Source organism: Falco rusticolus, chromosome 9, assembly GCF_015220075.1.
Source record: "Falco rusticolus isolate bFalRus1 chromosome 9, bFalRus1.pri, whole genome shotgun sequence".
Taxonomy (NCBI): Eukaryota; Metazoa; Chordata; class Aves; order Falconiformes; family Falconidae; genus Falco; species Falco rusticolus.
The window spans coordinates 48275224-48290430 of record NC_051195.1 but is presented as its reverse complement, the minus strand read 5'-3'; the positions used below and the strand labels follow the sequence as shown (position 1 = coordinate 48290430).

At 44.7% G+C, this 15207-nt stretch overlaps 1 protein-coding gene across 4 annotated transcripts in view; it reads right to left on the bottom strand.

Moving 5' to 3' along the window:
* BRD3 (bromodomain containing 3) overlaps positions 1-15207 on the bottom strand; it is a 44519-nt gene that overhangs the window by 7889 nt on the left and 21423 nt on the right. For 2 of the 4 annotated variants that reach the window (XR_005106104.1, XM_037399508.1), the window contains 8 exons: positions 14884-15031; positions 13114-13328; positions 11052-11423; positions 4699-4827; positions 4096-4287; positions 3029-3264; positions 2200-2492; positions 192-320 (listed from right to left, as the gene is read on the bottom strand). Coding sequence is in view for 3 of the 4 variants with exons in the window: in XM_037399508.1 (XP_037255405.1) it covers positions 192-320; positions 2200-2492; positions 3029-3264; positions 4096-4287; positions 4699-4827; positions 11052-11423; positions 13114-13328; positions 14884-15031 (1714 nt within the window). In the remaining variant the exon portion in view is untranslated. Of the gene's footprint in view, positions 1-191; positions 321-611; positions 677-2199; positions 2493-3028; positions 3265-4095; positions 4288-4698; positions 4828-11051; positions 11424-13113; positions 13329-14883; positions 15032-15207 lie in introns of those variants that run through there. The other 2 variants (XM_037399510.1, XM_037399509.1) reach the window with 2 other exon arrangements.

The window sequence follows — 15207 nt, the reverse complement described above, 5'->3', positions numbered from 1 at the left end:
AAGCAGCCTGCACAGAGCAGCTCAGTGCCCAGCAGTAACTCGCTGTGCCCCAGCACTACTGGCCAACTAGGGTTAGCTGTCAGAGGTAAACCCAAGGCTACAAAGCAGCAGTAGCTTTGCCTCAGTGAGGAAATCTATCTACATATACAACTTTCGGGGCATTGTCAGCACCTTAAAACCAAAGCCGTTACCTTTCTTTGCAGGTTTCTTGTTGTTGTTTAGCTGCCCACTGACGTCCTGTAACCGTTTTTCTAGTTCTTTCTTCTTTTCCTGAGCTAATTCTTCTTTTGACTTTGCTGCTTGCTTTTTTCCACTTGCAGCTGTGGAGGAGGAACGCACAATTTCTGAAACTGCATGGTTGCAGGCGAAAAAGAGTGGACATCACTATTTTACAGGGCATGTAAATCTGTGCAACCACTCTGCAGTGACACCGCTAAGATCAAGTGGCCACACAGCAACTACACATCCCAGAGAGAGGACAACATATGAAGTTGGCTAGATCATCCAATCACCATCATCCTGGAACATGCACTTTTCAAGAGATCCTCTGGAAAGTATTTTAGAAGATAAGAAAAATCCATGTAATAACCTTGTAGTTACAGGTTACTTACCAGCCAGTTATATGGTCAATAGTTACACATTTGTAATTACAGAATTGTTACATGGGTTTTCTGCCCTGTAAAATAAAGTGTCCCATTAAAGGTTGTCACAAGTAAGCATCGGCCACTAACACTTAAGATACCTCACACAAAAAATCTACTGTGTTTTATGTTGCTTTAAATATAAAGCAAAACAAAAAGGACAAATTAAAAGCCAACTGAGGCAAAGGCTGGCAGACAACAGGAATGTAGCTGCATCGGTTCGATGGAAATGGTGAGAAGTACCGGCAATACTCATATTTTTGAGCAGAAGAAATACTCCTCCAAAGGAGCAATTGAACACAGGTGTTGGCCAGTATCAGAAGCACAAGACAGGGGCCAGATATTTTGCCTGATCCAGCAAGGAAATACTTACATCTCTGTGCCCTGTTTTAAAGCAGTAATTTTTTAAAAAAGAAAGCTGGAAAGCAGAGTCCTGAGAGGGTGTGCCCCTGAACACTAAGCATGGCAAGAGAGAGCAGACAGCACAAGAGTCCGGCTGGTGTCAGGTATGCCAGCCAGCCCAGGGCGTACCAGTCTCAGAGGAACAGACATCTGAGATTATCTGCGTTATTCCATGCTGTGGTTGCAAAACCAAAGGATGCTTCTTGTTCCTAACCACTCTGGAAAAATCTTTTCCTGAGCTATTCCAACAGTGAAGGACTCAGGGTGGGTGTGGGGGAAATAATAATAAAAAAAACACCTAATCAAAGTGGGGTATTAAAAAGCAAAAAGGGTCAAAGTCTGAGCTTTGCTTAGGCCTACCTGAAAATCCTGTGGTGAAGAAATGGAGGTGCTGTGCAAGAGTTGTGAGTAGCTACTGTGCTATAGTCTTAACAGGACAACTCCCTCTTAACCGACAAGCAGGCGGACAGAGCCAGGACCACTTCAGGTAAGTGATCCTACTGCTATTCAGCTGGAGCTAAATCTCAAGGGGCCGCAACAATTCACCCTCTGTGGATGAGGCACAGAGAAAAGTCTGTCCCATACTGAACCGCACACTTGGCAGCACATTAACATTAATCCTCTGATCTGGGAGAAAGTGAGGGTAATATGGCGATCAGACCGTGTAGGAAAAGCAGTTTTGGGGTGAATATACAACTCAGACACACCCAGAATCCACAGGTTACTCAGGTAACTTTACTCAAGTCATTTATTCCCTTGGTCTTCTGGATCCCAACCATGCTTTGTTTCCTTCCTAATCAGATGCTAAACTATCCAGACTAAGAAACTGATCCTTCCAGATGTGAACACATAACACATAACACAATGGAGACTGAAACCTTTACAGTGCTTTCTAGGTAAGTAATAAAGGCCTCGTACAGATTCTGTAGAGGAACAATAGTCCTCCAGGTCTCCACAGCATATCATGGGAAGAATGAACAGGAAAAAAAAAAATAATTCAAAAGCTTCTGTACATTTTCTTGTGAGAAAAGAATCTCTAAAAATCCCTGTCATCACATACCCAACAGCTGGATAAAAGAATCCCAACACACATGCCCTGACTTCAAAGCTGAGCTCAAGAGCTGGTGGGGTAACATGTCCCCAGGAGGTAACTTACAAAATGGTTTCCTTTGTTTTTTCTGTAAACAAGATTTCACGTATCTCTCCAGTTCTCGTAAAGTTGTGGGCTTCAATGTTTCAAAATCTATTTCTATCTCATCAGGATTGGAGTCTCTGAGGGAAGGTTCCCGTGACTGGATGATGTGCACCACCCTGCCCAGCTTCTCCCCAGGCAGGCGGTTGATGTCCAAGCTGAGCTGCCGTTTCTCATCATAGGTCATGGGCAGACCTTCCTCCTCCTCATCTGAATCGTAGGTTGCAGATGCCTGTTTGCCTCCCTTCTTGGGCTGCCTGGGTGGGTTGGCAAGCATGGAAACACTCATGGGTATAGAGAAGCAATTAACTTTTTTTTTTCTACCCCCCTTGTAACAACCACCCCAATGTTCTTGGCTTTGAACCTCTAAGCCAGATGGCTTGAACAGCACCACAGCTTCTGAAGTTCAGAAATCTGAGATCAGCTGTTTTACTCCCATTATATTTTCTCCCTGTGAGGCATGACAACAGGCCCATGTAGCAGCAGGGGGGCAGCAATGAAATGGCATGTTCTTGCTGGCTGCACAAAAGGCAAAAAGCAAAACCTTATCTGAGAGTAGTCAGGCAGGGATTTTAAGAGAGTTGGACAGTGGAAATGATGGCTCCACTGCCAGCTCTAACTTAAAGACTCCCTGGAGTTGTCTGGGAACGGGGGGGCACTATTCAACAGGAAATTAACTGCTCTGACAACTGCACTTCACCAGGAATTCAGTGGGGATGGGAGGGACAGAAAAAACTGGGCTGGAAGCCCTCAGCATTACCCTTAAGACAACTTACAGAAGGCAGGCTCTCACCTGTTAGCTGTGGTTGTGCTGTTTGCTTTTTTAGCTGGGGCTTTCTTCTGTTGGGTTTGTTTTGGTGGTTGAGCCACCTTGGGTTTCTTCTCCTCCTCAGCTTTTACTTTGTGCTTTTCTTTTTCCTTCTCTTTATCTTTCTTTTTCTTCTCTTTCTCCTTCTTCTCTTTTTTTTTCTTTGGTTTATTCACCGGTGCTTGTGACAATGCAGCTAGCTGCTCATGAACGGCCTTTAGCTGAGGGAGAACAGTGAAAAAATTAATCAGACTTCAAGGTAAGGTAATTGATGCCTACAAATACCCTTCCTCTATGTCCCAACGTGTAAGCATATCCCACAGTCAGTGATCAAGCAGTCTAGTGATTGAACTCAGGAGACTCTGCTCAATTTGAAATCCATTTAAAAATGCAGTGCAAGTACACAGAAGCTGACTCAAATGAAAACCTCATTCTTGTTTTATAGGGGCAAATAAAAATTAAGCTAAATAGCTCCATCTAGAGTGCTGACAGCTTGGCCTCTGGAATCCTGGGTTCATGTCTTGGGTCTCCTACTAGCTTGCTTTGAGACACCGGATAAGCTATTTTATTAATGCTTTGTTGTATTACGGTAGCACATGTAAGCACTGTAGCATCTGGCATTGTATATCTGCATAATAAGAAAGGCCATGGCTGAAGCGTTTGCAACCACAACAGTCAAACCAGCTCACTTCTACAGACAGGGTACAAGAGGACAATATCCCACAGGAAGCTTGTGACAGATTTCGTTACGCCTGAGCTCTCATACAAAATGGGCCTCTCTGTTCCTCCCAGATCCCTAGTATTGTGTGCACCTTCATTCATACCCTGGGATCCCAGAAAGAAACACAGAGCATCAGCACCGAGAATGGCTACCTCCAAGAAAATTAACATTACATCAAACGTGCACTTACTTCACAGCTGAGCATTTTTCCCCTTTAGCTGGCAGAAGGGGCAATTGCTTTGCTCACCCCAGCCTAGAGGGCACTTTTAAGAAAAAAATTAAACCCTTCCTACCACACAAACACAGACACACAGCCTGGCAATGGCAATACCTGCTCCTGGAGCTCAGCCAGCCGAGTCGCTCGCTCTTCTTCCGAGTCTGAGCTGTCTGAGTCGGACGAGCTCTCCTCACTACTGTGACTGCTCTCTGTGCTTTTGCTCACCACTGGTGCTGTCGGTGGAGGCGGAGGTGGAGCCTCTGCAGGCTCATCGGGCATTTTTGCAAACCTCATCTCAAAGACATCCTACAAAAAGGGAGAAAAACTGGTGACAAAAGAAGCCTCAGCCACAAAGACCTCACTCTGGCCTTTTAAACACACCAGACACCCCACCATGGGTCAGGGTCTTATTGCACTATACCAGGTACTGTACAGCATATAATAATGTACGGATGGGCATCCATATTCTGTAAGCCCAAGAAAATTCTCGCACTACTTTATGAAGCAACTGTTTTAGGAGCAGAACGTGGCATTGGGCCATGCCATGTGAAAAGCACCCCAGTCCTGCACCAGAGAACATGGCTCGTTCCAAGTGCTGGAAGAATCACTGACTCTCCCTTGCTGCTGCCAAGAGCAGATCCATGCTTGGATCTCTGAATCGACACCTTGTAGCTGCACTAAACAAACTCTGGAAGACACATTTGCCAACACCTTTACCTGGAGCTTCCTGGCCATCGCTACCACTTCATGGTCTGGAGGATTGTACTTGTAACAATTAGAGAACATTAACCGAATATCTGCTGCAAAGCCTTGTGCATCTTGGTATTCCCGACTGTCCATTTTTTTCTGCAAACAAACAAGCCAAAGGGAAAGGGGGGAAAAAAAACCATAAGCAAAAGGCATTTGTAACAGCTGCATGGAGGACACATGCATCTTGGAGGCAGCTCAGAACAGCCTCACAATCACATTCGTCTAAGAGAACCTAGTTTGACCTGGCTTATTTGTTCCTAAGTAATATTCAGAGTTTCTGCTTTTAAAACAAGCAAGAAAACACACACCAGACAACCAAAGAAGCTGATATTGCACCATGAAGTGCTTAAACTGTTAAGATTCCTAATGTGGGTTGTTTTCTTTCGAAGTAGTACTAGATAAATCTGTCAGGGTCCCCATTCTATTCAAAAGTAGTCACAAAAACATTTTGCTGGATCAGAAACTAATGTAAACAAGGATCGTGGACAGGAAGGGCAAGAGTCAACAGACAACCAAGTTACAACTACAGGAGTACCTTAAGCATGTATTTATGTGTGCTGCTTGGGTGTATTTGCCCTGTACATCTGGAAGGGCAGAAAAGATCATGACCATCTAACTCTGACTTGGGTCAGGGGATGAATTTTGCTTGGTGATTCTTAAACTACAACACCTACTCTTGACTTAAAAGTCCAACTGATAAATACAGAATTCACCCTTCATGAACCTATTCATAATGTTATTTTCTAGTGTAGAGAGGATAAGTATCAGGAGCAAAAAATATTTGCATCTTGTTTCTTTCTCTTATTTTTCAGCTCCCACTTTTATCCATTTCTTTTGCTGTTTGGGACTGAATTACTTGGGTTTAGAGAACAGTTTATAGCATTCCTAGGACGTAATTAATTTTATGCATATATTACTACAATGTAAAAACCTTAGCTCCAATTACACCTACCAAAAGGAAAAAGAAGCTAACACAACATTTCATTTGCATTTAAAAGAGAAATTCTCTATTTGCCGAGCGCTTGCAGGCCTCCCTTTTGTATTTCTTGTGCACCTGTATCCCCCAGCCAAGGGAAGAGGCTGACTGGCAGACAGGCTGCAAATGTCATCAGGGAAGACACGTCCATGGGAGCAAAAAGCAGGGCTGCTTGGGGTCTGCAACCCACACTAGAGGCCTTAAAGCACGCAAAATTCCCCATTTGATCAATAGAAGCTACAGGTATTTCACAGCTGCATGGCAGACCTTGCAAGTATCTTGAAATAACTGCAATGACTCCTAAAAGCATTTTTATTCTGAATAGGGCAGAATTTCACCTCCAGCGATGCAGCTTTGGTGCTGCATGCAGGGCAGTGACATCCCTGCAGCCTTACTCCCTGCCATGCTGCAGCCAGGCATCGGTCAAACTTTTGTCAGGAGATGTTATTCTCTTGGTGAATAAGCTCAGAGACAGCCTCTCTCAGCCACAACACACAGCCAGAAAGGGAAATAGGTTTGTGCTTCTCCTGTCTGAAGGAGAGCTGGCCTTGTTTGAAAAGCATCTCAGGCCAATTCCAAAGAAAAACATATGTTCAAACAAAAGGGCCCATTTATTATAAAATACACCTTACTGCATGAAAGGCCTTTTTGATGCCCTTATAAGTTTGGCACACTCAATGACTGATTTCTGCCTATGAAACACATTCCAGCGTCTGAGGCTTCATTTTCATCCAAACCCAACAGCTTTCTAGCCCAACAGTTTTAATCTGTGGATTTTTATTTTGTTTCCTTGTAAAGAATAATTAACTTTAAAAAAAAAAGAAACTTCAAATTGGTGGGCTGGAATGTCTTCCATTACAAATTCATTTGGAGATACCCAGCTGCTTTAAAAAAGTTACTACATTTACAATTGCAAATCAGGAGTCAGACAAGCAGGACTGGCAGAGGTGCTAGGAGGCCAGCTAGCCCGTTCTCTGCCCCACGCAGCATCTACCACAGTAATCTTTTTTCCCCTCAGCAATCAATTCAATTGTTTAATACTCTTTAATGTTCCTGAATTTGTTTCCTAATATCTGTGTTTCTTGCTCGATGGTAAGCCCTGCCCTGCCCATAGAGGATGCAGAGAAAACTTGGTTCCCTCCCTTCTCGCAACAATCATGTTTGAAGATCTAACATGTCTCTTTTCCACTGTCTCTTCTCCAAAACTAAAACTGGACATCAAGCCATCCTCAAAGTACGTCTTGCACATGGCATCAGGGCAGGCTCACAAGGGATGGGGCCACACAAGTCCAGTGATTTTAGCAGAGAAAATGTCACGTCTAGAAGCTAATGAGGACCCAGCTGATTTCTGGGGGCCCAACTGCCTCATAAGAACAGCTGGCTTGCAAAACTGCATTTGATCTCTAAAATAGGTGCAAGTAATGAAATCTAAGATTCCCCTAAATAATGTCTCCTCACATTCAAGACCCTGAACTCAGCTGATCTGAAACTATAGCAATTCACTGCAAGAAAATTAACTGGTGAGCAGTCAGACCCCTGGAGGTAGTGCTTTATTCCAAAAGTAAACAGCTTGTATAAATCCTCTTGCATAGCAAGGGCTGCTCCTTGTCCACCACTGAGTAAACCAACGGCAGAGGGGCATTCACATCACTGCTGCCGTGACTTGGCAGCTAGAGGATGGAGTGAGAGTAACGGTGTTCCAGGTTCCCCCAGCTCCATCACAGGCACAGCATCCTGCCTCCCCAGCATCAGAGAGGGCACATGAACATGCTGCAAGCAGGTCCTGCCTGCCCATGGACAGGGCAGCAAAAGCACAGCGCTGCCACAGCTTTGTAGCAAGCGTTTCACCTACTACAAGGTATTAGGGCTACTGCCTCTTAAGTTTTTAAAGCGCAACCCATGCTTCTGCCTCCCTCTCTCTTCATGCATTCATCCCTTCCTCTCTCTGTTCCAAGCAGTTCTGCTCTTTCCCCCTCTGTGATGACTATCAAAGAACTGAGGTGGAGATGAGCTCATTGATCCCATCCTTTCAGCTCTTCCCGCTCTCAGTACTAGCTCCAGCACAGCCCTCTGCTCCTGGCTGCAACAAGCTCAGCTACAGCCCCTCCACCTCTCACCTGCCACTGGCACAGTCATGACAGCCCACCTGCCTCCTCCACCACGCACACAGAGAAAACAATCTCCAGTCCTTCTGAAGCATACCTCTGCTGGGTGCAGAGCCTGAAAAAAAGAAAATGCTCCTGGACATGAACAACATTCTCTGAAGAAAATCAAACCTCATACAACCAGAGAGCCAAAGTGACAAGCAAGCAGGTATTCAAGAGTCTATTATAGCTGCAGCAATACTTATGTTTTACTTTTCACATAATTCCTTCAAGATTAGTTTGAAGGCCATTAGTTGCGCTGCTTTACCACAACCATTGCCACTTGTGCAGAATTAAATGTAAAACCTTTCAGAGCCACAGAGAAGCCCCTGACACTGAAGAATTATACTCCCTGCAAATAGCAGGTTTCTGTTCCATGCAGTTAACATATTATAGACTGCATCTCAGAGAAGTCACACTATGATCTACAGGCCAAGAGCAACGATAATAAAACACTCCATAAAAAAACAATACCAGACAGCACTTCAAACAAGTTTATTAAGAAAAACACTACCATGTGGAAGGACAAATCCAGAGTCTTTGCATACAAAAGACTCCACTGGTTCTGCCAATAACTTGTCTCCAGTTTTCTGCCCTACACTAGTAAAGTACAGAAAAGTATCACCTGCACTTGCAGAAAAAGGGCAGAGCTGTACACTTCTTAAAAGAATGAAGTTAGGACTATGAAGAGATTTAAGTGTGAAGAAGTCACTAATCCGACAAATTGCAGCTTTGCACCTTGATTTCGCAGAATACACAAAGAATCTCTTGCAATAAGTGACCTAACCACACACAGAAATACTAGCATTGAGAGTCAGGATTTTACTCTCTCTGTCTCTAACCTTACTGCATAGGAAGTCAAGGGAATGTGACTGAGCTGCGAATAGGTCTAAAAGGACTAGGTTTACCAGCAGTCCCACTAATGTCAGTACAGTAACTGAATGAGTTAATCTAGGAGGTGTTCATCTAACAACTTGTGTTTACAAGACCAGTAGAAAAAAAGGCTATCTAGCACTTCATCACTCTAATGTGATAACAAAAAGAACAGTTGCACTGAGCAAGAGATGCTTTCTCCCATCTCAGTCATTTCTGTGAACCAGACATAATTTGAAATTCCTTAAAACTACTGGCCAGATTACAGTCTTAGAACAGATTTTCAACATGTAGCCTATGATAAGCATGGGCAAAATGTAACTATGCACAGAACATCATGTTTGAAGGTTTCTGATGTCACCTAAGTACCGCACCTCTGATTTGACTGAAAGAACACTGAAACCCCCATCTGCAACCTGTTCCTACTCCCAACCCACTCAGTGGCATCAGAAGAGCAAAGACAGGCTCGCTCAGCTGAGAAGGTGGTGACACCTGGAAGGCAGCAGATCAGTGTAAGTGACCCTGCTTTAAGCAGGAGGCAGGACTCCTGACCAACCTAAATTATCCACTAGCCTATGATCCAAGCCACATGGACGGAGCTCTAAGCTAGTGAGGAAGAGCAACTCCAATGCAAAGTGAAGTGAGAAGGCCTTGACAGCAAGTCCTGTAACTAACACAGTGTACAAGGAGTAAGTAGGCCTTTACTAGCGGGCAGAAATATCAGCAGGATGGTGAATGCACTGCAGTACCACAACTGAGGGAGCTTCTTCCTTCCCCATCCATGCTCAAGAGCAAGAGAAAATGGAAACTTACCCAAGAAAACACTGGGACCTTCCTCTATCAGCAGAAAGTAAAGCCAGGTATCAGTGCTCCAGCTTCACAGACTACCATGTTCAACCTAGCCTCTTCTCCTGCTTTTACTGCTGTGTTTCAGGCTCCCTCTTCTTGCCTGCAGCTCAGCTTTGTCTTGCCCTCTTCTCCTGCCAGGAAATTGCTAAAGGCCTTTAACACAGCTCAACTTAATTGAAAGTCAAAAATACTGCACATTGCACTGGCTTTTGTAAACAAATCAAGGGCACTGCAAGCTCAGGAGATGAATGGTCTCCAAGCCTAGCTCCACCAGAGCTTGCTTACAATGCTTTTGTGAGCTCAGAGATGGGTCTTTTCTGTAAAAATCCAATCATAATAAGAACTAGTACTCAGTGCCTTCCAGATATCTGCCCTCACAACAGCCCTGTGAGGTAGGTTAGGTATTACTATACCCATTCTATGACTGGGAAAACTATGGCACAGAGCTGTGGGGAAACTCACCCAGGACCATAGCATTAGAAAAGCAATTAAAACTCAAGACACTGGGAACTCTTTGTCTAATCCTCAATGCACAGACTATGACAACTACTCTGTCACCACTAAATAATGCAACTAAAATCGTAAAAATACTGCAGCTGAAGAACCCCTGCAGCATCAAGGCTGAATGGCATAGCACATCAGAACATACCACGCTGCTTCCAGATACTATGTAGGATTTGCCAAAGAGCATGACAGGAATCATGAATGCAGCTGCCCTTTTGCCACCTGGACATTTAGAAAATTCCAGGCATTGGCTCAGCTGGCAGCAAACCACTTCTAGCACGCTAGTGAAAGTCAGCAGAAATACCTCAACTTCCTGCACATTGAAGAAAGTCTCACCTCCACCAACACTGATACCCATGGCTGGCTCACCAACAGAAGACTAGAAAAACATGGATTTGTGCCATGGGTATTTAGGGGAAGAATCAGAAAAAAACCCAGTCTACTGGAAGAAAAACCTTGAGAACTGCACCATACTAAGCTAAGCTCTTGAAAAGGCAAGCATGAACCACATGTAAGCATCACATTATTTCTTTCCCTCCCCAAGTACCAGGCGATCATCATGTTCTGGTTAGAATTGCTCAGCGTAAGCCTATCTGGACCACACACCATGCCAACAAGTAAACAGGCAGTAGCTTCTGGAAACAGGATACTATCAATTGAATCCTATGAAACACAGCACCTCTTCTTCTCAGAGTGCAAGACAATCCCAAGGACACAAGTTTAAAGAGCTGGACTATCCACAAAGAAGAGAGGATGCCATCATACAGTCTGCTTTGCAGGGCAGAAAAAAAGGATGTCCCAGGTTACGGGAAAAAAAGGAGAGGGGGAAGGAAACAAATATAAAAATATCCAGATGATATCCAAACAGGTTCCGTTTACCACCCTTGCCCCTTCCCCCTCCCCCAGAAGGAGCCAGTCCTCTGCAGCCAGAGGGCTGTGACACCCTGCAAAAGAGGTGGTAAATGTGGACGTACTTTAACAGTACTGAGATCCATGGGGTGTTTGATAATATCATGATAGTCATGTAATTCCAAGGCCTCTGCATCAACAGGCTTGTAAAAGGGCCATGCATAGGCTGCATGCTTCTTTGAGAGCATCTCCTTGAGAATGCTGTCACAGTACTTGAGGTGCTCAGAGAGTTTGCCCTTCTTCCCTGCATGCTGGGGGACCTCTCCATCTTCAAGGTCTTTCTTTGGTGGTTTGATGGGCCGGCCACCACTCTCCCGTCGAGCGATGATTTTGGCCTGCTTGGGGTCCGAGAGGGGTGTGGGTGACTCGCTTCGGCTGGCAGTGATCGCGGAGGTGGTGGGGGTGGTTGTGTCCGCTTTCCGCTTCACTCCCTTTTTCTGAAACAGCAGATGGACAGACTTCATGAGTATGTGCCCAGCTCTCATGCTAGCACAGTTCAGCCTTATGTTTGAGATCTGCCTGTCCTCTGACAGAAAATACAATTACTTCACTGGGATAAATGGGAATTGTGACTAGAGGCTTCAACACGCAATTCAGTGACTACAACACAGCGTATTACTTACTACATGTCATCTGAGCCACAGTAACCAGCCATTTGCACGTCTCCAACCCAACCCCAAACACGATGCAAAATGTGTTAGCTCTATGTATTTCACTGAGATTTAAACTAAGGACTCTTACCTCATGTTTGCCAAGGGAAAGGAGTGCGCCCAGTCGATTACTGCAGCTCAGCTGATGCATCGTGACTTAGTAAGTGTCAGTAACTTAACCACATGTCTGAGTCCCCAGTGGCAGGATCAGGCTATAAGTTCTGAACCAAAGCATATTAATCACCAAAGACCCATGAGCCCTCACTCCCTTGTATTTATTGGGTGTGCTAAGGTAGATTGCTTATTATGGACAAGAGCAAGAATCTAATGATTTTGCCTTAAGCAAATAAAACCCCTCTCTCATAAATTCAAGCTGTGACTATCCAGTCAGCTCTCTTGTGCTCCTATGAAGGATTTATTTCTCCGGAGAAAGAGAGATAGAAAGGGAGAAAAAAGTTCCTTAGGGAAATCTAAGGGAAATCTTAAGTAAATCCCAAGCAGAATTAATTTTGCAGTGTGTATTTGGCAAACTCACTTCTGGGTTCATCCTTGAGTTTCAAAATTAAATTGATTCTCAGAAGCAAGTTATTTGGACAGAAACTCAAGTAAGAGACAGGCTTCTGAGGATGAGGAGGACAGCTTAGCTCCAAGAAGATCCAATTCACAATTTTTCTAGTAATTTTCAAACTATAGGATTAAATAAGCAATACAGTCCTATGGCTTTGCTGGTCCATGCAACCTCACATTAGAATACATCGATACTGTTGCAGTTAATTCCCCAGTTTAGAAAAAAACCCAGCTTTCTCTGAGCTATGCTTTCATCATTTTTAAAGCAATACACAGTTTGCTAGGAAAACTCCAATTATTTAGAGCAACGTCTTCATTTATACATTAAATTAACATAGCAAATAGCTAAACATCATGACAACTCCCAGAAGATTACTCAGTAAAGACAGAACTAATGCACCCAAAACCTGCAGGCAACATCAGTCTCCTCCAACTGGAGTGACAGGCTTGTCTTGAACCGGTTTATGGCAGAAAGGAACATTCCTAGTGCTGGAATCTGCAAACCTTAAAGGAATAGCCCCAGTAAAATCAGGGGCTCAGTCACAGAGGGAAGAAATGCTTTGGGCTATATGGTGCAAAATGGGGGAAACTTCCAACAGCCTTCTGGTCATGGAGCATCAGCACTGACTAAGGCTATGGTCAGATGAGAGCTTGTAACTGAGTTGGAGCAATTACAGTTGACATCACCTCAGCTAGGGTGTGGTAAAACTGGCAAAACTTCTCTCAATCCTCTCAAACTCGACAGCAAGCACTTGTCTGAGCACACCTTAAAGGGAAAACGATGGCCAGAGAGGCATGGAGTCAAATGCGAAGAGAAGGAATGCACGTAACCAGCAGTGAGGGGATGAAAATAAAGCACTGCTTAGCAATGTTGCCTTCTGAAGAGGAAAGGGTCATGTTCTCCATTTACCTTGACTACCGGTGGTGTAGGAGGCACCACAGGCATTATCGGAGCAGCAGGCGGAGGGGGAGCAGCGGCAGGAGGGGCAGTGACAGGCGGGACATTAGCAGTGATGGTTGGCACAGGGGTGGCAGCAATGACGGGCGTCTGAGACACGGCTGGAGGGACGTTCTGGAACGGGGCCGGCGGGGAGACGGAAGACACGGCCACTGCTTGCTGCGCTCCTTTCAAACGACAAAGTGAAAACGCACTGCAATGTACTGATGGTTACAAGTGCCGACAAGACACTGGGAACAAAGTGAAACTGGTGCCGCTGGACTGTGCAATCACAGGCTTTGCAAAAGGCTCCCAGTCCAGAGCTACAGGAACACCACAAAGGACACAGTGTGATTTGCTTGGTGCTGTTACCCAGGGGTCAACAAAAAAAAAAAGAAAAAAAAGAAATCACTGACCTAAGTCTTTGTACCATGAGCCTTAGACCAGCCACATGCAAGTGAAATACTTCAAGCTTTGCACATGGGGTGTGTTTTGCTCTGGGAGAGCCTTCACCCGTCACAGGCTCTCAGTGCTACCCTGCGCTCAGCAAAAGGGCAGTAGCTCACGTTGAGGAAACAGAGATTGCTCTTTTGGACAGCTGCTGTCCTGCACAGACCTCAATCTGGGAGTGTTTTTACTATGCATGGCAAATGGTAACAACCACTCCCCTACTGCCAGTTAAATACCCAAGAGTCCGAAGCACTTGAGATTTGCCACATTACACGATGAAAGAAACTGCTCTGAGTAGAGCCTAGGTCTCATGATAGCCAGGCAGAGGTTTCTTATGCTAGACCTGCAACTGTTGAAGAACTGCCTGCTAATGTAAAGTTAAGGGGCGAAATTAGTAACTAATAACTGAAGTAGCAATACTTCTCTATGTTTTTATAAAATTTTTTATCAAAGGATGCTGAAAAGACACATCATCACAAATTTCTGAGCTTGGATGAAGTTGTAGCTCCATTTGGCACCTGAGATGTGGGAAAACAAAGGGGAACAGTTGGCTTTCCCAGAGCAACAATCGGACCTTGTTTAAAGAAAAAAAATTTGCAACAGTTTCATTCAGCCCACACAAGTTCCTTTATGAACTATTTTATAGTGCTTACAGACGTTTTAGTCCTAAATCCATTTAAAATCAACTCTAGGTACGCTAAGCTAAATTTAGTTTCTACTGATAGGCAACAGTCAACACAGCCTTTTGCAATGGCTTAATAAATCCTTTCTGTTGATCAAATTTGATTCTATGATGTTGCAACCGTGTGTGCAAAAGAAAAACTTTTTATGGGGTTTAGGGGATTGGCTAGATTTGGGTCCAAGTCTTTGCTGTGTCAGACTTCTGCCAGGACCTTGCGTGAGCTGTATAAACTCAGGTCTAATAAAGGCATTCTAGGCCATGGTCTGTCACTTGCAGGAGCCTGGCATGTCTAACTACCTTGCCTCTTCTTGCCTTGGTTTCTTCTTTGCATACAGGAAGGAACAGTATTGCCCTCCCACACTGAAGTGCTACATGGATGGGCAAGTCACAGATGGCAAGATGTTTGTATGACACATGCAGAGTGCCCTTAAGACAGACAAGCCCTGGAACACTGGGTGAACATCATCTCGACATCTTGCACTGCTTTAACCATTAGGCTACACGCTCCCTTCCTAGCCTTTTCACCATTTGCGAAGCCAGGCAGCTTGGAAGGTGGGTCAGACCTCAGCAATGGCCTCATAACACTTAATGTCACTGGACTGGGTTAATACCTGCACTCTGCATGCCTGCTGACGGCTTGCGACCTTTGCCTTTAGGAACTGGGGGTAATAATTCGACTTCCTCCTGAGGCATCTGGGCAACCTTCTGCAGAAATATCTTCTCCAGGGCTTGGGCCATGAGGACAATGTCATCTGTGGGCTGCAAAAAGAAGAATACAAGCCCATGCTGTATCATCCACACACTAGAAGCAGAGACGTTCAAAATCAGACTCTGAAATCCCCAATGACACTACCCTTCAAATAAGTGATGGTACCCAAGCTCCGAAAACAGACAGACTAGCTCTCCTCCTTCCTTGCATGCTACCCTCCTGCTCT